Source organism: Ziziphus jujuba, chromosome 5, assembly GCF_031755915.1.
Source record: "Ziziphus jujuba cultivar Dongzao chromosome 5, ASM3175591v1".
Classification (NCBI taxonomy): Eukaryota; Viridiplantae; Streptophyta; class Magnoliopsida; order Rosales; family Rhamnaceae; genus Ziziphus; species Ziziphus jujuba.
Window position 1 is genome coordinate 15,610,572 of NC_083383.1, and position 27,408 is coordinate 15,637,979.

The window sequence follows — 27,408 nt, forward strand, 5'->3', positions numbered from 1 at the left end:
TTTTCTTCCATAATTCCATCATCTTTCATTTGTACATCGGTCTTACTATTTGAATAGTAGCTTGAATCAAGAACAACTTTTTACAAACACATCCAGGACTGAATTTCTCATTACATTTGAAACACAACCCCTTCCATTTTCTCTCGTTTGGCTCCCTTGTGGTCATCTTCTTTATTAGCAATTATTAATGGTATTGTGAGGTAGCATTCTGACTCTAGAAGCAGATGGTGGAGTAGTCTTGCATTGGATAGCAAGTTCCTTAGCTTCGTACAATCGAGTTAACCTAATGGCTTATGATAGCCTCTTTGGTTTGTTAGCCTTAACATCTAAGCGAATGGAATCCTTCAGTCCCCTAACAAAATTACTTGCTTGCCTCTTTTGCTTTAATGGACTTGCCTTGGCCGGAAGCTTTTCAAAGTTGTGTTGGTACTCTTGCACTGTTCCTGTTTGATACAGCCTAATGAGCTCTTCATAAAAGTCAAGAAATTAGTTGGGTCCATATCTCAAATTCCACCCTCAAAGTCACCCCACGAAAGGATAATAGTCTCCTGTTGTAGCAACTGATATCATAAATGAACGTCCTCATCTAGATAAAAGGTAGCAAAAGTAACATGATCATTTTCTGGTATCTAATGAAGTTGGAAATATTGCTATGCTTTGCTAATCTAGATGGAAGGATCTCCGTCGCTTTCAAAGCAAGGAAAATCAATTTACACATTCTTTGGCAGTAGGAACCAAATGTTTGGTTCTCACTGACATTCCGTCGAGCATGCGGGGCGCCGTTTAAAGCTTCAAAAGTCTCTGCCATTCCGTAGCTAGCAACAGAATTTATTCTACTCGAGTGGTGAGCTTGCCAATTGAATCTGTCAATTTTTGTAAGACTTCATCATGACTAGCAACCATTCCACTGTTTTCTCCAGGTGCTCATCCTTTGCTCCATTTCCAAACTCTGATCCCAGTGTGGTACCAAAGCACCAACGGAGAGATTCTTTCCTCTACCTATTTTGAGTGAAATAATAGGAAGAGGTGAATTATGATAGACAGAATCAAGTTCGTTTGAGGGAGCCTGAACCTCCTTTGCACACTTGCAATTGTGTTTGTTTAATTTTGGAGAGATAATTCTTTATAACTTATGACTTAAATAAACTCATAATGGAGCGGTTACAACCATTTCCCCAAAATGAGGCACATATCCACTGAAATCTAACAACCTACTAACACCTGGACTTCATTTTAAAAAACAACAGTGGTCAAACCTAATAGATTAAAAAAAATAAAATAAAATTAAAACATGCCGTAAAAAATTATTTGACACTTAACAATATGGGCCAAGCGTCATGCAAATAAAAAAAAAAAAAAAAAAAGCCATGCATTTTTATTGCTCAATATAAATTGATGTGATAAAATGATGTATCATTATTTTATTAATTTAGTTTAAATTTTATTTATCTCCCTAAATTGTTTACATATTTAATTTATTTTAAATTTTAAATTAATAAATTAACACTATTTCATTTTACCATTTCAATTGACAAACAACTTGATATGTAGTGTCTATTTGGTAGAGTTTTTTCTGGGATCAAAAGATCTATTTGAAGATCAAAATTTTTTTTGTCAAAAAATAAAAATGTTTACCAAAAGTCAACAAGTATTGTTGACAAAAAACAAAAAAAGAAATTTTTTAAGCTGTTTTAGAAAAGTTTAAATTTTATGCTTTTTAAAATGTTTTTTTTTTCTCATATAGAAACTTAATCAGCATTTAATACAGCTATTTTAGTTTATATGAAAACTCATTGAGCATTTAATACAATTTTTTTATTTATAGACAAACATATATTAACTTTTCCATAATAACTATTTTTCAAAAAGATCTATTATTCAAAATTCTAGATAAAAATTTTATTTTCATCAGTTATACTAAACGAACTCCTATAATACTATTATATCATATATGCCATGACCATGTACACATATTACTAAATCACCAAATTAATTTGCAAATCTTAACATATAAGCATTGCCTTAGCATTTATCAAACATTCACAAAGGGCAGGTAGATAATATGCATTTGTTATGGAAACATTAAAAAATCCCAACCAACTCAATTATTTGGTGCATGTATGATGTATCTTCTATTTATGCTTTGTTACCTTTTTATTTATTTACTTTTTTAAAAATTTCCACATTTCTGCAAGACTTTTACAATTAAAAGCATCACGGAGAGTATTGGTTCTGTCTGTCTGCGTACTTTGCCCTCATCTTTCTTCTCCCATTCATATGCTGCCACGTCAACTTTCACTGTCATCTCCTTATTCTGGTTAAAAAAGCAGCACTATCTGTCTTCCCTCTTTAGAAAACGACAGGGAGGGGTATTTTCGTCAATCAGATTTATCATTTCAACCCTGTCAAATTTAATTGGTCCTAAATACTCCCTGTCAATTTTTACTTGTAAATAAAAAAGTCTATATAACGTGGCAGTATTTAGCTGGACAGTATAGAAAAAACAATGTTTCGAGGTACAGATAATCTCAATCTCTTTTAAAAACCGTCACATCAGCTTTTAACAAAGTGGAAACACCTGTCGGACGAGCTTTTCAGAGGGGGACCCAGCAATGACCACTAGTCGCACATGCGCGTTGCGTATCAATAAGTGCAGTTGCTTATCAGAAAAGAGGCACTACCTATCCTCGTTGGTGCCGCCGATTATCTATATAAGTCACCGCTGCTTCAGTGTGTGTTTTCACAGGCATTTTCTGGGAAGGAGAGCTTTCTTATAAGATAGAAGAGAGAGAATTTTACAGAGAGAGAAAGAGAAAGCTGAGTTTTTTGTTCTCTGTTCTTTCTCTGTTTTTGCAGGTAAGCTTCATGGTTGGCTTTTATTATTATTATATTTTTCTTTACCTTTATAATAGGTTAGCTTTTGTTTAATTTCTTACATGCTTTTTCAACAACTTAGTCTTCTTGTATTTTTCTGGGTTTCAAACAACTTTACTTTTTTTCTTTTTTTTAAATAAATTTTTTCATGAATAACCCTAATTTTTTTTTTTTTGGAGAAATTAGTTTTGTTCTTCATGAAGCTTCTGTTCTTTTGTATATGATTCTGGCTTGATCAGCCAATCGTACTCGTTTTTGATCCTTATGTGAGTTTTGTTTTTTTTTTTTTTTTTTTTTTTTTTTCTGTATTTTTTGGTGATATTTTTCTTTTTATTTTTATTTTTTTAAAGGAAAATTTAATCGTTTAAAGCTTGATGCATCTCTGTTTTTTTTTTTTTGTGTTTCTGTCAGTTAATTTTATATGCATAGCCTGTTTGTTTAATAGAAAATTTCAGGGGAAAAAAAATTTCTGAGAAGAGAAACTGGTTTGGTTTTTAGCGCTTGTGTTGTTTCCTCAAATTTCTTTTGATTAATTTTCATTTATTGATGGATTTTTTATTTTTTTTTCTCTTTTTCCATTAAACAAACGGAGGACTTTGCAAAAAGAAGATTAATTTGTTTTCATTTTCTTCAATAATGGTTTTTGTTTTGCAGGCTGAGGGTGATAAGGACGAGCAATTGTGATGACGTCATCACTGAGTAGAGATCTCATATTCTTGATCTTGCAGTTCCTTGATGAGGAAAAGCTCAAAGACAGTCTTCACAAGTAAATGATTTTCCGGGTTCATTGTTCTTTAATCCTCTATTTTACATGTCATGCCGCTTACTTTCCAATTTTAATCATTTCCCTTTTATTCATTCTCTAATGCAGACTTGAGCAAGAATCAGGATTGTTCTTCAACTGGAAGTATTTCGAAGAATTGGTGCTCGCCGGGAACTGGGATGAGGTCGAACGGTATCTTGCCGGTTTCACGAGAGTGGATGACAACCGGTATTCAATGAAGATCTTTTTCGAAATCCGGAAGCAAAAGTACCTAGAGGCTTTAGATAAGTGAGTATTTGATTCTTAATGATTTACCCGTCTTTTATAAACTGACTCACTCTTTTATTTTGTTTGTTTTGGTTCATTTTGTATTAATTTCAAAACTTTTGTTGTGTGTTTTGGATGAATTGTGACCGAACAGGCTTGATCGGGCTAAGGCCGTTGATATTCTTGTGAAAGATCTGAAAGTTTTTGCCTCTTTTAATGAAGACTTGTTCAAGGAAATTACTCAGCTCCTCACATTGGACAATTTTAGGTAGGTCTTCTCAACAAGTTATATGAGCATTATACTTTTAAACCGGTGATGTTTTTTGTTGTACTGAGGTGGAAGATTGAGAAAATCATTTGGATTATGCCAGAGAAAATGACCAACTCTCTGGTTATAGAGACACAAAGACAGCAAGAGCAATCATGCTGGTTGAACTTAAGAAGCTTATCGAAGCAAACCCGCTTTTCCGCGAGAAATTGCAGCTCCCGAGCATAAAAACTTCAAGGTTAAGGATGCTGATTAACCAGAGGTAAAAGTAGTCGTGTTTACCATAAAGGCCAAGTTGTAGATTTTGTTGTGATCCTCTTTCTTTATTTATAGGCCATGACAAAATACATTGATTTTGCTGGCAGCTTAAATTGGCAGCATTCCCTTTGTTCAAATCCTAGACCGAATCCTGATATAAGAACCCTCTTTCTTGATCACAATTGTAGAAACCCCAATGAATCATTTGCGCAACTAAATGCGAGCAGTCAGATGATGAGTTCTGTACCGAAAGCTGATGGTTTTCTTCCAATCGGTGCAAATGTGGTACCTGACCAAATTTACTTAGTTTCTGATTTTGCTTTAGAGTTTTCGAAAATGGATTTAAACCTTCTTATTTATTTATTTATTTTTTATTATTTCCTACCAGCCTTTCCAACCATCACCGTCAGTTCAAGCAACGCCGTTATCCACTTGGATTTCAATCCCCCCAACAGTAAATCATCCAGCAGTTTCTGGAGGAGTTTCTGGTTTTGCTCTGCCACATCCAGGTAGTGATATATATCTTATTCATTACATATCGAGCGTTGTGGAGAGGTAGTGATATATTATGCTAGATATCGTCTTTTTTGTCATTCCTTAAGAGGAAAAAGTTGTTGCCTGTGTAGCTGCAATCTCAAAGGGTCCTTCAGATTCTGATGATGCATTTAAGAAAACAAGATTCTCTGGGGTTTCAGACAGGGTAAACTCTTTTAACCATATGAGTAAGAATCTGAATTTCCGCACAAAGTTCTATGTGGTATTTATATATATATATTTTTGGTTGTAGATTATGTTGCCAGGAAGTAATCCAGGTCATAATCCAGGTCAAAGTCAGAACATAACCTCTAATCAAGTCGATGATTTCCCTAAGACTTTTGCGCGGACATTAGAGCAGGGCTCACTTCCCACAAGCATGGACTTTCATCCTGTTCACCAGACACTACTTCTAGGTTGTTATTGTGAGCTTGTTCTTATATACTTGAACAATTTCTATCTTGGACACTGTTTAATTTGTTTGAGCCCTAAGTTGAATTCAATTTCCTATGCCAGTTGGAACAAATGTGGGAGACGTAAGTCTTTGGGAAGTTAGTGCTAAGGAGAAGTTGGTATCGAGGAATTTTCAGGTTTGGGATATTGGAGCTAGCTCAATGGCATTAAAGGTATGTTTTCTTCTTCATTCTCTGATCACATTTTGTGTTATTGGAGTCATAAGCATTATTAATCAATGTGTTTAATAGGCAACTCTAATCAAGGATCCAAGTGTCTCGGTTAAACGCATATTATGGAGCCCCGATGGTTCCTCATTTGGTGAGTTTGAAGATATGTATGGCAGATATGTGTTGGAAAAAAAAAAATCAATGATATCATTTTCTGCTACTGATTGTATGTGTTCTTGTTTCATTCAACAGGAGTTGCATATTCTAAACACATGATACAGTTACACGCTTACTATGGTGGTAGTGACATCCGGCAGCATTTGGAGGTAGCACTGCTCTCTTCTCCCATGAAACATTTTTGGCTTTTACTTTTTCATTCTAAAGTTTTTTTTTTTTTTTTTGTTTCTATTTATTTTCTTTCTTTCAACTCCTAGATTGATGCTCATGTGGGCAGCGTAAACGATATTGCATTCTCAACCCCTGCTAAACAACTATGTGTTATAACTTGTGGTGATGACAAGACTGTCAAGGTTGGTACTAATTAATTACTAGCAACTTGGTTACTCATACTAAAATTGTTATTTATGTATAGATACTTTGCACTTTTAGGTATGGGACGTAGCTACAGGTAAAAGGCTGTTTACCTTTGAAGGTCACGATGCTCCTGTTCATTCTATATGTCCTCATAGCAAGGAAAACTTCCATGTAAGGACTTCACTTATTGATTAATTTCATTGAGTTATTCTTGTCTGCTCACTCTACGGCTGATGTACTCTCAGTTTGTTTGAGCTCTCCCCATGGTTTTATTCCTCAGTTTATCTTTTCAACATCCGTGGATGGGAAAATAAAAGCATGGTTATATGACCATATGGGATCTAGGGTTGATTATGATGCTCCTGGACGCTCGTGCACAACGATGCTTTACAGTGCAGATGGGACAAGGTTGATCTTTCATGCATGTTACCTTGGCTCTAACTATGTTGTGATCTATACCTGTCTTATAGAGAATGCAAAATAATGTTTTCATTTAAACACATTGTAGGCTTTTTTCTTGCGGAACAAGTAAAGAAGGGGAGTCTCATGTTGTTGAATGGAATGAAAATGAAGGAGCTGTGAAGAGGACCTACCAAGGGTTTATTAAACGTTCATTAGGTGTTGTTCAGTTTGACACAACGAAGAATCGTTTCTTGGCTGCTGGTGATGACTATGCAATCAAAGTTTGGGATATGGACAATGTGAAGTTGTTGACCATTATTGATGCTGATGGTGGACTGCCTGTAAGTTTTTTCTATCAGTTTTAATAATTAATTAACACTTCCAATACTAAAAATGAGGTATTGTGGCCTTATTTCTTATTTGTATTTTCCATTCTTAAGGCAACTCCTCGGATTCGATTCAATAAGGAGGGCACATTATTAGCTGTTTCTGCAAATGACAATAGAATAAAAATTTTAGCAACAATTGATGGTCTTCGCTTGATGTGTGCATATGAAAGCCAGTCTCTTATTGGTTCAAGGGTTGCATCAGAGGCAGTAACAAAGGTAAGTATTTCGAATTTTTCTCTTAATTCCCTGAATATATAATAGATCTTTACGTTTTTGTTTGAGAAACAAAACTGACACAATTTTTCTTTAATTTTGTATATAACCTATATGTGTTATCCTGCATAACTCTGTATAATTTTTGTTGTACTCATCCTGCATTCATCCCTCTGGCATTTGATATTCTCTTTTTCATTTTTTTGTTTGTTTGTTTGTTTGCTCTTCCCCCCCCCCCCCCCCCCCCCCCCCCGCTCCTTTTTTTTTTGCCTCATTAGACATTACTTCTGCACTAACAAAGTGCATATGCTTGCTAGAATGGTTGCACAAGAAACTTGGAGGACATGAAACTGAGATTATTACCTGCAGCAGACGACAACACAACAAAAACCCCAAAGGTCATGGAGATAAATGAAGCTTCTCATGTTCGATTATTGAGGCTCTCAGCTATGGTTAAAACAGATAAGGTAGGGCATCTGTTCATCACTAGTTAGTATCTAGGATTGTAAATTCTACTTTATCCAAATACCTAACTCAGTAATGGATTTATATTGGCTACGCTACTTAACTTAATCCTTCCAACGTACATTTGAATTTGCAAATTTGTGATTATCTTGACAGTGTCTTTGTGAATGTTACAGCTCCTACAAACATGACCAACTTTTTTGGAACCCAGTAATTCCACAAATAGTTTTATTCCTTTGACAAATCTAAGTTCAATTTCTTATCAAGAATTTGACCTATTCGTCTATTCTTTTCAATGCGATGAATACCTTGAAGAAAACTTGAGCATGTAATGTCAACAATTAGAAAGCATTAAAGCCATTTGAGCATTTAAAATTGGTGTTGCCAACTTCAGTTGTTTGTTTCCTTGATTTTATCTTAACTAGATTTCAAAACTTTTTTAATCCCTTTGGCACAGCACAGCACATTTAAATCGACTAAAGAATAGAAACTGAGGAAAAAAAACCAGTGCCTGTGTATCTTCTGTCACCATCTTTTTCTATGTCCTAAAATCATTTTTACTTATTTATTTATTTATTTTTTGCCTTCACAATGTGAGTGAAAAGGTAAATGATGGTTTGTTTCTTATTTTTTATTTTTTATTTCTTCTTCTGTTATTGTTGCAGATCTTAAGGTTGATATACACCAATTCTGGCACTGCCATTTTGGCATTAGCATCAAATGCAATCCATTTACTGTGGAAGTGGCCACGGGGTGGCAAGGTATAAGGTCAAGATATGCTTTTCTTGAACATGTTCTCCCGAAGTTCAAATTGATGGGTGTTACATCTCCATTTTTAGTTGGAAATGTTGCTTTACAAAACCTGTTATAGTGACAACATTTTTCATGGTGCAGGCGACGACTAAGTTAGCCCCTCAGTTAGTGCAACCAACATCAGGCATGCTAATGACCAATGATCTAACCAACGCTAAACCTGAAGATTCTCCTCCGTGCTTTGCTCTGTCCAAAAATGATTCCTATGTCATGTCATCCTCTGGAGGGAAGATATCTTTGTTTAACATGATGACATTCAAGGTAATTTTAAGGAAATTGATGGGCATCTTATAAATTATACTTGAATGAACTTCACTTTTTCAAAATTCTGCATTGGAGCTGTGGAAATGAGCTATAAATATATTTCATATATTTAAACTAGTTGTTTTTTCCCCTAGTCCCTACTTGTTGATTTTGACCTTTCAGGACAAAAAAACAAAAAAAAAAAAACAAAAGAAAAAAAGAGGTTTCTATGAATTGCAACAAAAAAGAATCTGTCATATACAATTATCAATTGCCCAGAAAAATTTTGGGACTTTTCTGTGCAACAATATACCACTGAATTCAATTTAGATTTATGTTTAATGAGTTCTGTTGTTTAACTACAGACAATGACGACTTTCATGACTCCACCACCTGTGTCAACATATCTTGCCTTCCACCCACAAGATAACAACATAATTGCTGTTGGCATGGACGACTCCACAATTCACATTTATAACGTTCGTGTGGATGAGGTATGACTTTGTAGCAAAAGATAATTGGCATTTTCATCTATTAAAGAGAAAAGGTATTCAATTTTCTTTCTTGTGTTAGGTTAAGAGCGAGCTAAAGGGTCACACTAAACGAGTCACTGGTCTTGCCTTCTCTAACGTTTTGAATACACTGGTTTCTACTGGAGCAGATGCACAGGTTAATTTCTGCATCATAAATCTTATAGGGGGGGGGGGGGGAAGAAACTGAAACGGCCTTGTCTTCAATATGCATTTTATAGTACTTTTTAATATACAGATTGCAACAATGATTCTCACTGAAGTGCAAATCGGAAGCACTAAAGTAGACTACCATAATTTATAATGTCAACTTAACTAGATGTTGGTATTTCCTTTTACCAGATTATTTCATGGAACACTGAAAGGTGGGAAAGTCAAAAGAACACTTTCCTGCAAATTCCAGCTGGGAAGACGCTTGCAACGATGTCAAATATGCAGGTCCAGTTTCACCAGGATCAGATACATATCCTTGTCGTACATGAGACTCAGCTAGCCATATATGAAGCAACAAAACTTGAATGTGAAAAGCAGGTACCTTTTTTCTCTGTATATAATCTCATCTAACCAATCAAATGTGTTCTCTTTCTAATGGATTTTGCTCCTGAATCATTTTGTCCAAAATTGTGTTAGCCGCCAGATATCTCAAAATTCTGTCTATCTTCTTTAAACTAAATGCCAGATATCTCAAAATTCTGTCTCTCTTCTTTAAACTAAGTCTTTTTTCTATCTTTTTTTAGTGGGCTGTAGGGGAGTCTTCATTGTCAATATGCCATGCCGTTTTTTCTTGTGATAGTCAGTTAGTGTATGCTAGCTTTTTGGATGGTGGTATACGAGTATTTGGTGCTTCGAATCTTCAAGTGCGTTGCCAGATTAACCCTGCTGCTTATCTTCCAAACGATATCAGGTAATTTAATTAACATCTAGAAATTCATGCCAAATGCAATCTAATTGTTTTATCCCTTCTAATGCACTTCCTTCCTTACTTTTTCGTGATTATACAATCAATCCTATAAGTTCCGAACTCTCTGAAATTATACAATGCCTTGTCAAATAATTAAAAAAAAAAAAAAAAAAAGAGAAAGAAAGAATAATTTCTTGCAATGTCTTTTTAACTTTTCTACATATAGTTCATGTATAAATTACATTTATCTATTCCATGATTGAAGAAATTTTTGTGGAATTTTTCTGTTTATTTGTAAATGCAGTAATGCTGTACAGCCTCTGGTTGTAGCTGCACATCCTCAAGAGCCTAACCAGTTTGCGATAGGACTGACCGATGGCGGGGTGGTTGTGTTTGAACCACTTGAGTTAGAAAACAAATGGGGTATATCTTCTCCTATTGAAAATGGATTGCCAATTAGCAGTCAGACCACACCTCCAGTTTCTGCTGCTTGTTTGGACCAACCCCAGGGGTGACAGTAATAACTAAATTAAGCAAATTTCAGGGCATTCTTAGATTACCCTCTGCTTATGTGGGTTTGGTTTAGGTTAGTTTGGGGAATATTTAGTATGATTATGTTTTCATTAGCTTTTCTTTTCTATGTAGTTTTTCATAGAATGATCTATATATATATATATATATATATGTTTGATGAATAATTTTTTTCCTATTGTATAGAATGATCTACAGGTTTGCTAAAGTTAAAAAGGTATTTTGAAAAGTCTTGGTTGTGCCACATTAAACAACCATGGTGGAAGTTTCCTTCCAAGCAAGAGAATTCCTAGCATATTTGCCTTATTAAGATTTTAATAAGTTATCCAATTCATTTACAACATAAAGATATTTTTAAATCGTGACTATTGAACCAATCTAATAGCTAATATTAAATGTCCGTATGAAAGGAATAGTAACATAAAATGTTTTTTTGAAGCAAATTGAAATTTAAATAAAAATTCAGGGAGTTTTGTAAATTTTAATATTTAATATAAGAGTATCTTGTAAGAAACATTTTATTTGCAACTAAAAATTATAAAAATGAAAACAAAATAAAAAGTAGAATAGGCTTTAAGAAGAATGTGGTCTTCTGAAGATCATATTAATGGTCAAGTCAAAAAAAAAAAAAAAATATATATATATATATATATATATCATATCAATGATTTATGTGCATGATTTAAAATTTCAATATCGATCAAAATATCAAATGTTTAAAATATGAAAAAATTTTATGAAAATATTTGAAAGTATTGAATCAATAAAAACTCACAAAAAATAAAGAAAATTGATGGAAAATTTTTGTTGAAATTTTAAGAATAGAATATTTAATCAATCAATTATCAAATTAATTATAAAATTGCTAAAATATTGAATATATATTATATATTTTTTTAATCAATTTAATTTATAGTAAGCGATAATAATCATAAATAAACTATTATTAATAAAAATATACAAAAAAAAAAGAGCATACATTTGCTAAAATTGTTTATTAACTAAGATAAAATAATTATTACAATCATATTATATTTCATAAATATCATTTTGATACTCACAAAATTATTAGGTAGTTGAAAATTATTGATTTTTTTCCTTATTCTTATTTTGCTATGTGAAATGTAAAAGTAATTATTAAAAGATATATTTCATTAATAATTTTTTATGTAACTATTAATATATCAACTATAAGGATTTTTTATTAAATGTGATTGTCTTTTGTGTTTAGGATAATATATTCTATGATATTTTTATTTTTATTTACTTAATATTATTAATTTAAATGCTATCAATATTAACTCTACATAATATTGTATTTCCATATCATTATTTTATATTATTATTTTCTATTCTTATATAGTCAATTATTAATTTAAAATTATGTGGTTCTAATGAATTTATCTTATACAAAATGTATACAAAGTGTATATATATATATTATCAATGAATAAAATATATTAATGTTATTCAATTCAATTCACTTTATTTTTTATAGTATTAGATATTTAAAATATAATTACAAGGTAAAAAAACTATCACTAAAAATAATTTGGTAAATTTTTTTACTAAAAATCAATAATATTTGTGAATTCTTTTAATAAATTTTTTTTTTAAAATTTCATAGATTTTTCTAAAATTTTCATAGAAATTTCAAAAATTTATATAGAAATTTTCGAAATTTCAATAGATATTATGAATTTTTTAACCAAATTTTGAATGCTTTGATGTGGATATTTTGATGGAAATTTTATAGAAATTGCGGTGAAATTTCAAAAATTTTAATGAATATTATGAAAATTCTATCCGTTTTCATTTAGGACCTAAATTTTTTTTCGACCTCTTGGAAAAACCAAAATCTTGGTGAAATTTCGATGAAAAATTTGATATTTAAAACCTTAATTATATGTAATAGACAAAATTACACCAAACTATATAAAAACTCTACATAAACAAAAATCTTGGTGAACTTTTGATGAAAATTTTGATATTTAAAACCTTACTTATATTTACTAGACAAAATTACACCAAACTATATAAAAACTCTACATAAACAAACCATTACAAGCAAAGGCGAAAATGTAAGATGATTGTTAGGAGACAAGGTTGTAAGTCCTGGGAAATTTGGGCACATGCTTTTCAAGAATTAAATTATAATATTAAAAAATCAAATATATATTTAAAAGGATATTGACAGCCAAGTACCCTGAACTTTATTGAGGTTGACACATTACACCCTAAACTTTTTTTCTTGGCATTTTGCATCCCAAATTTCCTTTTTGTTTGCACTGTTAGTTCTCTGTTAAAAATGTATAACGGAATGATCAGGTGGTTTGCATGTGCTTGTCAAACGAGGGTAAATCATGTAATTTTACTACTTTTAGGCTCTGTTTGGAACTTAGGAAATGTGGAGAAAACAAATTGAGGGGAAAAAAGGGAAAAGAAAAAAAAAAGATGCAGGAAATGTTGTTTAATGGAAAAAATAGATAGATCTAAAGTTATTTAGAAAAAATTGATAGAAAGAAGCTCCTCCATTGCTAAAATATAGTTTTGCTTTACTAAAATATCAGTTAGATAGAGATGAGACAAACAGAGAGAGTTACAAAGAAAGAGAGAATACACCCAAAAAAGGAGGACAGAGACAGAGAAAAAGGATAGACAGAGAGAGAGGAGATAGACAAAGAGATTTACAGAGAAAGAAAGAGTACACCAAAAAAAAAAGACAGAGACAGAGAAAAAGGAGAGAGAGATAAAGACAGAGAGAGTTATAGAAAAAGAGATAATACACCAAAAAAAAAAAAAAAGGAAGCTACAAAGAAAAGGGAAAGACAGAGAGAGTTACAGTAAAAGAGAGAGTACACTAAAAAAAAAGAAGATGACAGAGACCGAGAAAGAGGAGAGAGAGAGAGAGAACTTCATTCCGAAAATCCCTTATTCTTCTTCTTCTTCTTTTTCTTCTTCATCGTTCCACATCCATGTCTGTTCTCTTCCATTCCTTATCTTTTTCACTCCTCCGTGCTTTTTCAAACCCAAAATCCCTTCTTCTTTTTTTTTTTTTCCTTCTTCTTCTTTTTCTTCCAAACCACCATTCTCAATAACATCAAACAATCCCAAACTCGAATGGAACCCTAATTTCTAAATTAAGAACAGTAAAATTACATGATTTACCCTCGTTTGATGAGCACGTGCGAGGCACCTGATCATTCCATTATGCATTTTTAACAGACGAACCAACGGTGTAAGCAAGAAAAAAGTTTGGGGTGCAAAATGCCAAAAAAAAAAAAAAATTTAGGATGTAATGTGTCAACCTCGATAAAGTTCGGGGTGTTTGGCTGCCAATATCCCATATTTAAATTGATATAAAATTTAAAAAAATAAAAAAAACATAAGTAATTTTTTAGACTGCAAAATAAACAATTTAAAGCTTATATAGATATATAATTAACAATTGAAATAGATTGTGAGAATAGAAAAGATAGAATCCTAACTAGGTTGACACATTACCAAAGACTTAATTCCACAAAAAATAAATTTAAACAAAAAAAGTTTATACAAACTATCCGAAGAGGAAATGAAAACAAAAATCAAATATCTGAAAACAGATAAACTAAACTAGTTACAAAATTTGCAAGAAAAGCCTCCCATCAAATCTTCATAGTGTGTAGGAATACAACTTTTATGAACTTACCTCTGGCTCCTGAGCCAAAGCTTGCCTCTTTGGGGGAGGAAGATTTATACAATGAAAAGGACCCAAATCACATAAAATGCATTATAGAAAAAAAAGAAAAAAAAGAAAAAGAAAAAGAGAGGCATGTGAAGGGAGAATTCCGCGATTAAAGAGCTCTGTTTCCAAAGATATTTGTCCATTAGTAATGGATGGTGGGAAGAGGTTTGTGCTTTAGCACTGCATTTGGATTTCACATTTCATAAATCCCCCTACAAGTTTTTTTTTTCTTTTTATATATACTTTTATTCAACATTCATTACTGGCATACCAGTTTAAAGAATTGGTTATAAGCTTTTGTTAAAGCCATCTATTTTATTTTCAAGAGTTATTATGAGAAAAGCCCGATAATTTGGACAACAAATCTGCCACCTTTTTACCCTCTTGATAGATATGAGAAACATGGAACTAAATGGTAGAAATAAATGAAATACAAACAGGTTGCTTAGCCCTCAATTTTCAAGGAACTTGAGGAGAAGGACTATGAAAAAAATGAACATATGAAAAATCACATTCTACCCAAATGTTGTTCGCAATTATGCTATCTGACAATATCCAAAGCATGCACGAAAGCAAGAAGCTCTACTTCAAAAGCCTAAGAACTACCAAAAGAGATAGTAAAGCAACCACAAACAAAACTATGGCAGTTTCAAAAGACACCACCACCTCTTGAAATGCCTGGAGTGCCTAAGCAACACCATTTGTATTCACCTTAATCCAACCCGGTAGAGAAAGCTTTTAAGTGACTAGAATTATATGCAGGGCTTTTTTGAGGTTTAGATAAAACACCCAAATGCCTAAAAATCACCAAATCCGCCGCTAAATTCCACATAACGTCATTGTGCAACATATTACCACCCCTAATGGCATAACTCACAAAGAAATAGGCACCTAAGTGTCCTCATATAAACTTTGATTACAAACATACCAAATATGAAAGAATCCAGCAACAAGAGATGCATGTAAAAGACAATGAACTTGAGAACTTAAATGGTAGGAAAAATATATGTAAATATATATGTGGAAAAATTAATGCAAAATAAATAAAATTACATAAAATAATCAAATAAATTTTAGAATCTGTAGATTTTTGTTAATGGTCTGCTCTTCGTAAAATTGACAGAGGCCTGTGTGGTAACACAGTATCCTTAAAACGTTTTCGTCCACCGGTGTAGGAGTTTTGTGATGAACGTCTCCCAGGATACAACGACAGTAAAAGCTTTCAGATCTAGCACCTCCGAAGCTTTCCTCTTCGAATTATTAGTGTACCTTTACTTTACCACCGTCACTAGTTTTTCTCTCTATTTTCACCTATTTCTAAAAAACCCAAATTTCTGTGTTTTTTTCTCTAAATTGTAAAAACTTAAAAGAACGTTGAAAACAATGTGTGTGCTTAAATATCTAAACTCAGAGTTTTTGTTTCCTTGAAACCCTCAACACTCTTTTTTTCAAAAATAATATTTATTTCTTTTATTTTAAACAAATCCCATGAAATACAACTGTTGGGAAAGTACATCATAGGCCCAAAGCTTTTAAAGACCCAAAAATCATTCACAATTGGTTTTGGCCCAAAATTATATCAATCCCTTACATGAATGATTTGATTTCTAAATAGACCATGACTCTGGTGGTAAAGCTCTGCAATTGGAATTTGCATAGGATAGGTAGATGTTACTCTTTGAACATTTCCTTGTGAGACTACATCTTCTTTACTAACTTATGGTAGATGCGATATCTTTGAACCATTTCTTCCTTTGTGTAAATGACAACATAGTCTACACATGATTCCTTCCTGGTACACTTCACTTCTCACTGTTGTGTTCATTTTGGCCCTGAACACCTCTCTGGTTCTGTGATAGTTACTAAAGAATTGTGCCCTAAGCAATTCTCCTTTGAAGCGACACTCTTCTCTCTCACATAGGTGATTCCTATTCTCAATGTAATTAGCATAACTATGCATAGGTTACCAAACACACTTATCGGAATCATTAAAAGCATATTTTATACTTAACCTCTTTCTATCACTGTTTCATCATAGGAATTGGTAGATGATTAACCCCCACAGTGATTCTACTAGTCTTTACAATTGTGTTGTCCCATTGAACCTAGATCTTGGGATATCCAATCAACTAGGTTGGGTTTCTATCGTATTGACTTTACTCATGGGCTTCAATCCCATTCTCCTGAATGACTTCTCAACTAATTCTCTGTTTAACCCTTTGGTTAGCAGATCCGCAATGTTATTTTTTTGACTTTACATAGTCTATTGAGATAACTCCAATTGAGATTAATTGTCTAATGGAATTGTGTCTACGATGAATGTGTCTAGACTTTCTATTATATATAATATTTTATGCTATGCCAATCATAGATCGACTATCATATTGTAAACTTATTGCTGGCACAGGTTTAAGCCACCTCAGAATGTCCTCTAAAAATTGGTGTAGCCATTCTGCCTCTTTACCACATTTATCCAATGCGATAAACTCAGATTCCATAGTGGATCGAGCTATCATAATTTGTTTTGAGGACTTCCATGTCACGGCTGCACCCGTTAATGTGAATACATAGCTACTTATGGATTTTGAGTCCTTGATATCTGATATCCAATTTGCATCATTGTATCTTTCTAATACAGTAGGATATCTTGTATAGTGCAGTCCATATTCAAGAGTATATCGCAAGTACATTAGTACTCTGGCGATCCATTTTCAATGATCTTCATTTGGATTACTCGTGTATCTACTCAATCTACTTATTGCATAGGTGAAGTTTGGTCTGGTATAACTCATCAAGTACATCAGATTTCCAATCACCGTTACACATTCTACTTGAGATACACTTTCTCCTTTATTTTTGGATAAACGTAAACTCATATCTATGGGTGTTCTGGCTATATTTGTATCATCATTACTAAATTTAGCCAGTATTTTATCTACATAATACATCTGACTAAGAATGATTCCATTCAAAGTCCTCGTGATTTTCATACCTAAAATCACATCCGCAAGTCCCATATCTTTCATGTCAAATTTGAAATTTAACATGGCTTTTGTAGTTCGGATCATATTTTTGTCACTACCTACTATGAGTAAGTCATCTACATATAAACATAGAATAACATATTCATTCTCTGTATTTTTTACATAGATATATTTGTCACATTCATTTATCTTAAACCTCTCATTTGGCATGGCATTATCAAATTTTTGATGCCATTGCTTTGTAGCTTGTCAAGTCTATATAAGGATTTTACCAATCTAGACTTTTTTTTCTTGTCCTAGAATGGTGAAACCCTCAAGTTGCTCTATGTAGATCTCCATTCAGAAAGGTTGTTTTCACATCCATTTGATGTACTTTAAGATTTTGTAATGCAATGATCGTCAGTACCATACTTATGGAATTTATTCTTGTTATTGGAAACTAAGTGTCAAAATAGTCAAGGCCTTCCTTTTGCTTGTATCCCTTAATTACAAGCCTTACCTTGTATTTATCTATTGTTCCATCTGCTTTCATCTTCCTTTTAAAGATCCATTTCTAATGCAAAGGTTTACAACCTGGAGGAAGATCTACTAATTCCCAAGTATGATTCTGCAAGATGAAATCAATCTCACTTTTTATAGCTTCTTTCCATAAATTCCCTTAAGAAGAATTTATGGCTTCTTAGAATCTTTGAGCTTCACTTTCTAGCATATAAGTAAGAAAATCCGGACCGTAGGATTTTTCGATTCTTACTCATTTGCTACGTCTAATCTTACCCTCAGTCTTATCTTCATTCTCTTGTTCTCGATCACTATCGTTATTATCATCACTGATAGCATCATAAGTTCATTTAGACGAACTCGGTCCTTCTTCCATTTTATATGGAAAAATATGTTCAAAAAATAATGCATTTTTCGATTCCATTATTGTGTTCTTGTGTAATCAGGAGTTTCTGACCTATACACAAGGAACCGATACGTACTACTATTCTGTGTATATCTTATAAAGATGAATCAACAGTTTTAGGACCTATTTTCACCTTCTTAGGTGTAAGTATCACTACTTTGGCTAGACACCTCCACACTTGTAAATATTTGTAGGATGGTTGTCTTCCCTTCCACAACTCATAGGATGTCTTTACCTAATCTTTTCGGGACACCTTATTTAAAAGGTCGTTCGCCGAGAAAATGGCTTCCCCTCATAAATTCTGAGGTACTCTAGAACTTATCAGTATTGCATGTATCATTTCCTTTAAAGTTATATTTTTCCATTCAGCTACACCATTTGATTATGGCGAATATGGTGGAGTAACTTCATGTATTATGCCATGTTAAGCACAATACTCTCCAAATGGAGTTACATATTCTCCACCACGATCACTTCTGATCACTTTAACTTTCCTGTTGAGTTGATTTTCAACTTCCATTTTATAGAGAATAAATTTCTCTATAGCCTCATCCTTACCCTTAAGCAAGTACACATAGCAGTATTTCGTACTATTATCAATAAAGGTAATAAAATACTTATTACCACCTCTAGTAGGTGCGAATTTTAAATCACATACATCACTATGTATTAAATCTAAAAGTTCATTATTTCTATCAATTGCTTGATATGATGACCTCTTTGATTTTGCTTCCACACAAGTTTCACACTTATGATTGCAATTAATTTCAAACGTGGGAATATGATTTAAGTTAATTAACCTCTGCAGAGAATTAAAATTAACATGTCCTAGTCTACCATGCCACAAAATGGAAGACACAAGCGAGTAAACAGAAGAAGTATTAGCTTTATTTATTTCTTTTGGTTTTATAGTCATTACATTGAGTTTAAACAAACCATTGACTACATAGCCCTTTCTCACAAACATCCCAAATTTGGACAAAATAACCTTATTTGTCTCAAATATTAAGCAAAAACCATGTTTGCTCAATAGCGATTCAAATACCAAATTCTTATGAATATCTGTAACATACAGTACATTATTCAGAGTCAGCTTTTTTCTAGAGGTTATCTTCAGGATTACTTTTCCCTCACCTTAGATTTATGAGGTAGCAGAGCTACCCATGAACAGCTTCTCCCCATTCTTCTTTGGTTCGAAGGAAGTGAACATGGTCCTATCCGAACACACGTGGCAGGTCGTACCAGTATCTACCCACCACTCTCTAGGATTAGATCCCACCAGGTTCACCTCAGAGATTACAGCACTAAGGTCAATGTTATCAACCTCTCAAGTTACGTCTTCTATCACCTATGCCTAGTTTCTCTTTCTTTTTGGCAGCCTATATTCCGTAGCTCTATGACCTATCTTGTCACAGTTGAAGCACTTGCCTTGAAACTTGACCTTCTTGGAGATTCTTTCTTTAGGCCCCAGCTTGGAAGCTTTTCTAGTATTCTTCTTGTTCTTGGAGCTCTGACCATGCTCCACAACATTGGCCTTCAACACGGCCTTCAAAGCTTTTTTATCAGACTTGTTGTTGTCATCTTCAATGCGAAGCTTGCTAATAAGAGCGTCCATATCCATCTCCTTTCTTTTATGCTTCAGATAATTCCTTAAGTCACTTTCAGCAAGCCACTTGTAAAGCTTCATTCATGATCACCCCTTTAGCAAGCATTTCTTGAATTAGCACTTGCAACTCATGTACCTGATTCATTAATGGCTTCATGTCTACCATCATGTAGTTTAAGAATCAGCCTGTAATAAACTTTCCTAAACCCGCATTCTCAGTTTTGCACTTCCGGTTCAGTGTTTCCCACAGCTCCTTAGCTGACTTTGTGCCATAGTATACACCATATAGGGCATCAGACAGGCCATTCAGGACATAATTCTGACATAAATAATCGAAATTATTCCATGTATCCACCGCCATGAGTGTCTCCTTATCACTCTCTTCACTACTTGATGGCACATCTTCAGTCAAGTACCACGTAAGTCCTAGCGTGGTAAAGTAAAATAGCATTTCTGCTGCCACCTCTTGAAGTTTGCTCAATTGAACTTCTCAGGTTTCTCTTCGTAACTAGCAGAAGGAGGCATTTGAATCCCAGAAGTCTGAGTAGGCACAGTCCTATTGTCTCCACTTGCTACTTCTGTACAATCACAAAACATAAATCAATTAGTTGTTATTTTCTATCTCAACAAACTAATTAAAACCAATTTCCAAAATGAAAACACATAAAAATGTGATTTTTAGAGTTTCTGCATATACCCATAAAAAATATTGTTCACACGTCATTGTTCATTGCCACGTGGTATAGTGCTGACGTGGAACATCACCATGTCATCATAATGCTGATGTGGTACTACCACATGGCACATCTTATGCCGTGGCAAGGAAAATGTCCATTGTTGACAGACATGTGTCACCCACAGAGACCGACACATGTCACCTATATCAAGTCGACACATGGCGTATTTGGAAGGCGACACATGGTTGATGCAAAAGACGAACACGTGTCACCTATGAAAGGTCGACATGTGTCCCCACTCATTGTGTGACACGTGGCTTCATGACTATGTGACTCGTGGCCTCATCATGGTGCGCCACATTGCCTCATCACTATGCGACACTTATCAGCGTTTTGTGTCGCCACATGTCACTCTCTCATCACGATACATGTCGAGCCCATTTTCAATTGGGCAGTTTCTCTTAGGCCTGGGTTTGAATCGGGCTTGGGTTTTGGGCTGAACAGTAGCCTGTTCTAACCATGGGCTGGGCTTTGAAACTGGGTCAAGTGTAACAGAATTTTAAAATTTAGGCCCACTAACCTAGAATCATACCCAAACCCATTTTTCCGACCCGTTAACTTGAATTTTAACCTGTCTTTAACCTTCAGCCGAGTTTTCTCGACTTGTTTTCCTGATAAACGGATTTTTCTGATCCAGTTCAAATTTCCAACTAAATTCCACCGTTCCGGCGACCAAAAAATGCCGAAAATACCCAAAATGTTTAGAAATTAATGGACAATTCAGTTTTTGAAAAAAAATTTGATTTAAAATAAAATATAATAATTGCCAAAAAATTTTTAAACCTCACGAGTTTGGTGCAAATTTTTTTTTTATTTCTACATCCAAATCAAACAAAACAATTATAAAATCACAGATCTAAAAGGAAATAATACAATAATGGACAAATAAAGTTTGAATTAACTAAAATTTACAAAATGCCCAAAGAAACATTCCCCTCAAACTCACAAGTAAAAAGAAATTTTTTTTTTCCTTCATCAAAACCCGTAGCACACAATTCACAAAACCAAAAATATATATATATATATATATATATATATATAAGCATATATATGCATTATATATACAACAACCAATCATAATAAATAAATCAAATCTCCACATATATATACATATATAAAAATTGCGAAAACGTCTTAAGATTGTTAGGAAAAATAAATGTAGATATATATGTGGAAAAATTAATGCAAAATAAATAACATTACATAAAATAATCAAATAAATTTTAGAACCTGTAGATCCTTGTTAATGGTCTGTTCTTTGTAAAATTGACCGAGGCATGTGTGGTACCACAGTGTCCTTAAGACGTTTTCGTCCACCGGTGTAGGAGTTTTGTGACGAACGTCTCCCAGGACACAACAGCTGTAAAAGCTTTCAGATCTAGCACCTCTGAAGCTTTCCTCTTCGAACTATCAACATACCTATACTTTACCACTGTCACTAGTTTTTCTCTCTGTTTTCACGTATTTCTTAAAAACCCAAATTTCTGTGTTTTTTCACTAAATTGTAAAAACCGAAAAGAACATTGAAAACAATGTGTGTGCTTAAACCTCTCAACTCATAGTTTTTGTTTCCTTGAAACTCTTAACACTCCTTTTTTCAAAAATAATATTTATTTCTTTTATTTTAAACAAATCCCACGAAATACAACTGTTAGGAAAATACATCAGAGGCCCAAAGCTTTTAAAGACCCAAAAATCATTCACAATTGGTTTTGGCCCAAAACTATAACATTAAATGCAAAGAAACAAATGCAAAAGAGTCGAAGAAACATACACCAGCAAACCAAATTGATTTCCAATAAACTCTGGTTGCAAAAGAACAAGTTAAAAACATGTGGGAAATAGAATCCTCATGCGTTTTTACAAGTAGGACAATGAGATGCCAAACTAACATCTTTAGCTCAAAACACCTCACTAATAAGGAGTTTATTCTGAAGTAAACACCAACCAAAAAAGGACCATGTAGGCGGAACATATTTGGCCTAAATAAATTTATACCACTCTTGTAAAGTGAACTTATCTAACAAATGGAGATACATATATCCAGAAACTGAAACTAAACCAAATTATTAATCAAAACTAAAATTCGGGGTAGAAGCCATTGCAGCTAACACCTATCCATGGAATTGAGAACTAAAATTAAAACACTTCAATAGCTTTCCGGATGTCAATTTTCATGGCTATAGTACCTCCAAAATACTTCCTATCCAAAATGTTAGCATAATAAGATGCAGCGATAATGAAATCCTACGTATTCCTACCATGAACAAATCCAAATTGACTTGCGGATACAGTTTGTGAAGCAATCTTAAATAATCTATTAAGTAAAAAGTTACCAATACAATTGGATGAGACTTATCAATGGACAAGGCATCCTGAGCAAAAACAAGAAAATTAGAGTTAAGACTAGGTTCTAAGAAACTAGGAGAAAAGAAAAACCTGACAATGGCAATTACATCTATACCAATAATATGCCAAAATGTTTGGTAGAAAACCCTGGTAAAACCATCTAGGACCCAAGCACTATTGGCATTTAAAGAAAAAATGAATAGTGTGAAATGACTTTTACAATTTAAAGACTCATCATGACAAACACATAGATTGGCATAATTAAACAAAGCTATATAGTATTGAATTATGTGATAATGAATCATCTATAGGTTAGATGTCAACAACCCATCCACCATTAAAATAGATAAAGGCTTCAACGTCTTTCAAACCTAAAGCATGGAATGGAAAATAGAGGGATTTTGGTCACCCTCCATTAATCACCTAACTAGATATTGATCTTTCAATAATTTCTTCTGACAACGAATATCCAAATCTACCTGAGCATTGGCATTAGTTTTATTTGAAACAAGTTCATCTAAGGAGCCATACCAAGCAATGGCATCCTGAGCTTTCTACTAATGGAGTTTGTCTTCAACAATATGAGCATGTAAGTTCTTAAAAGGACACCCCTATTCTAACTCTTAATAGCACTATTAACATTCTTAAACTTTGACATCATCCTTAATAGTAGTCTTAACATTCTTAAGCTTCATTTGAGAAGCCATGCCTAGTAATGGCGCCCTATGCTTCTTATAAAGTTTGACCTTAGCAATATGAGCACGTAAGTCCATAGAACACCTTTATTCCAACTCTTAATAGTAGTCTTAAAATTCTTGAGCTTCAACATCATTTTACAAATGGGATTGTCATTAATCGAAATCGACCAAGCATCTCCACAATTTGAAAAAAGATGCATCTATTGTCTACATCGAAAGAAAACAAAAAGGCCTAGGACTGAAAAGAGAATAATTTCCATAACTTAACAAAAGAAGATTATGGTTAGAACAATGTCAAGGTAAAGCCAAGCATTACATTGAATCCCAAAATAGCAGACTGGCTTGAGAACAAAAAGATCAATCCATTACATAACATCTTACCCCACACTAAGCCTAAGTGGAAAAAGATCCTTTTGTATCAATGGGAATAATATTTGCACCTTCAATAGCATACAAAACTCCTAAAGTGTAAAATGCAAAGAAACATGTCTAATATTCTCATAAGCACCCAAAACAAAATTAAAATCAATAACAATAGTCCAAGTGTCATTTGCAGAAGTACTAAAATGATTAAAAAGAAAAAATCTGTCAAAGAGAACATCCACAAGCTTGAAAACTCTAGCATAAACCAAATTTATATAATGTTTATGCCTTAAATACAAAAAAATTAATCATCATTTGTTGTTTATCCTTATAAAGCAAAGTTATATAATGTTTATGCCTTAAAAAAAAATTAATCATCATTTGTTGTTTGTCCTTATAAAGCAAAGGGAAGTCAGAAAATTAGACTGGAAATAAGCAACCAAATAGTAGGTAAAACATCAGCTATTGGGTTAACCTCAACCAACCAATTGCAAATCCAATGAGCTCTAAAAAGATGGAGAAACAGATTGCTAATCCACCAGGGGCTTCGCTGCGTAAAACAAAACTAGGTTTGTGTTCATGACAAATGCTGCGTAAGCTAATTGAGGTTATGATACGAACCTAGGACGACCTGCTCCTAAACCCATATTATATTAGCCCGGATCTCAATTAAGTTCAAGTTCTAATGGAATGGACCTCAACCCCTAACCAAGCTGTGGTTAGAAACCTTGGTATAATGTAGACGCCACAATGGGGGATGGAAAACCTATTGATAAGTCAAGCTAAAACAACCAATTCTCTAATGGTGTTTTAAGTGTTCTCAAAGAACAAAGAGATAATTAATCTCACAAGTATTTTCTCAATCAAATCAAAGTTGTATTCTTATTGAAAAATAAGCCTTTAAATAGGCTACAAAGCCACAAAATAAAACCCTAAAACAAAGGAAAAATCGGCCATACAAAGTAGTTTCCTATGGTGGCCGAAATTCTCACTCCTTTCCTAATCTAATTTGGATTAATTAATTCCTTTATTTTGAATTAGGAATTAATTAATTTACAATGAAAATAATAAAGTAATAAATTTCCTAAACTTATTGTTCCAGAAAATAAATAAATAAAAACTAAAAAGTAATGGTAATTTCCTAAAACAAAAAGTAAAATCAAATTAGGAAACTATAATACTAGCTTTTTGATTAAGTTGACTTTGACCAATCTTTGACCAAATTGAGCTCCAAATCAGCTTCAGTATGCTTTGTAGGATGCAAAATAAGCTGAATATGAAGTTCCACACGTTGCCCATGCTTGGAAGAGGAAGAAAAAGCCAACTCAGCAAAATACAGTAAAGTCAGCACAAAATACAATAAAGTCAGCACAAAATACAGTAAAAAACAGACCAAATTTGAAGCTGTCCGTACAATCCCTTTTTGAATGCCTTTGAAGCTGCCTTGACTTGATTCCATATCCTCTTAGACATATGTATTGAATCCATAAAGAGTTGGAACCATTTCATGCTACCCGTTGTCCATATTTGCACAAAAACTGCTACCCGGGTTCGTATCGGCTTCCACCATTTGTATGGTTAGGATAGGTCTTGGCTCTTTGGATATGGACAAGCCCTTTTGAGTATGCATTATTCCCTGGATAAAAGCAGCAATATTATCCTTAACTTCATAACTTGAGCCCTAGTGATTGGCCCGGTCTTCATCCGTATCGAGTCAGTACTCCAGCGGGTTGTTGGTTGTGCGGGCTCGGGCGGAATCACATCAGGTTTAGAGTTACTAATTCTGCACTAGTTTCAATAAAACAATTTCATTTAGGAAGGTTAAAAGTAGCTCTTGTAAAAGGGTTCAAACTAGGATTCGCTATTTACAAAATTCCTTTGATTACGTTCACTCTTAAAAAGCCGACATCTATTTCTATTGGACTCTTTCTTCTTCTTAATTAAACCAAAGATCACTCACCATCCTTAGTTACAACTATTGCTAAAGGTGTTGGATCAATAATACCCTTATAAAGGGTTTTAAAAGCCACTATGGCCATATTTGAAGTCGAATTTAAGTGAACCTCTAGAGATGAAGATAAAAAAGTATGCTCAGGAGTGCAATTTTGCTCTAAATGCACTACAAAGATGCATAAGGTGGAGATGAATTTGTCGCATAGAGTCTGCTACAAAGGGAAATGTAGAGGACACTTGCTGATTAGTGAGCTTTAAACTTAGTACTCTATCATATTTTAGTTTAATTGTTTTGAAATTCTTCAAGCTTTTGGTTATATTTGATGTGTTTGTTCGATTTTGTAGAAAAATATTTAATGATGAATTTTGGAGATTATATGCTAAAAGATTGATATTTGTGAGTTTATTGGAGCTCTCTTTTAAAAGCCACCATAAAAAAGTTGAAGGATACGCTCGGGAATGAAGAGTTAAGGCATGCACAGTCTCACTAAGAGAGTGTACACGCCACTTTTAGCTTCCTAAAGGCAAAAACCTACAGGCATGGTGTGTACACACTCTTTCAAGTGGTGCACATGCCACCTATAATGGCCACCAAAATCGAAGCAGAGTGCGTACTCTTTTCAAAAGAGTGTACATGCCATTTGCACAAAAATGTCCCCTATTTATTTTCAATTTTGGCTAAGCGTTGGAGAACGCATGGATCTTTAATAACGCATGTGACTTGCATGTGCCCTTTTATGAGCCATTTGATTAAGAATAAAGCGAGGAGATTAAGCTTAATAAGGTAAGGATATGTTGGCTTTCAAAAAGGTGGCTATATTATACCTAAATGGCCAAGAATCAATATCTTTAGCATGGAGACTACACCACAATTAAGAGAGAGAAAGTGTTTTTAGAGAGTGAAGCTTTAGGGATTTAGGATTTTCTTGAAGACCCAAGGATGGGTTGCTTAGAGGAGCCTTCTAGCTAAGAGTTTTCTTGTTTTTAATCTCTTTTCTTAATTTCTAGTTTTTATAATAGAATTTTTTGTTATTTTGTACAAGACAATCCTTAGGTCTTTGAAATTCTATTTTGTTTATATATTTGTTGTTTCTATGAACATGAATAGCTAAATCTTTGATCTAAGACCTTAATGTGTCTTGGATCTTGAATGTGATGAATTAATTTGTTTTATTAATGGTTTGTCTTAAGTTATTTGTGTTTCCTTTGATTAATTGATAACTATGCCCAATTAGAAAGAGAATTAGGTTGGATATGGTCTAGATTGAACAACTAGAGCTTGGATAAGCCTAATTAGTAGATTGAAAACTAGGTAAATGCAATCTAAGACCAATTGATCTTGAAAGAGTCTTTTTGGTCTTGGGCAATCTTAATCTTGGCTTTAATTAAGTTTGAAAAAACAAATTTAGCTTGGGTAATTGGAAGGATAATTAACTGCTTGGGTAATTGGGAGAATTAGGAGGAGATTCCAATTTGAGTAAT

General features: G+C 33.5%; 1 protein-coding gene across 1 annotated transcript; it reads left to right on the plus strand.

Annotated features, from left to right (window-relative positions):
* The first annotated feature begins 2,697 nt into the window (after positions 1–2,697).
* LOC107421159 (topless-related protein 1) lies at positions 2,698–10,775 on the plus strand. Its single transcript, XM_016030336.4, has 25 exons — positions 2,698–2,856; positions 3,529–3,640; positions 3,746–3,925; positions 4,059–4,172; positions 4,276–4,434; positions 4,538–4,715; positions 4,819–4,939; positions 5,057–5,130; positions 5,218–5,380; positions 5,481–5,590; positions 5,669–5,738; positions 5,840–5,913; positions 6,022–6,117; positions 6,197–6,292; positions 6,402–6,529; positions 6,630–6,864; positions 6,964–7,128; positions 7,443–7,592; positions 8,256–8,351; positions 8,485–8,664; positions 9,012–9,140; positions 9,220–9,315; positions 9,519–9,707; positions 9,914–10,080; positions 10,382–10,775. The coding sequence occupies exons 2-25, from the start codon at positions 3,558–3,560 to the stop codon at positions 10,590–10,592; spliced, it is 3,264 nt and encodes a 1,087-aa protein (XP_015885822.1). The 5' UTR covers positions 2,698–2,856; positions 3,529–3,557; the 3' UTR covers positions 10,593–10,775.
* The last annotated feature ends 16,633 nt before the right edge of the window (positions 10,776–27,408 follow it).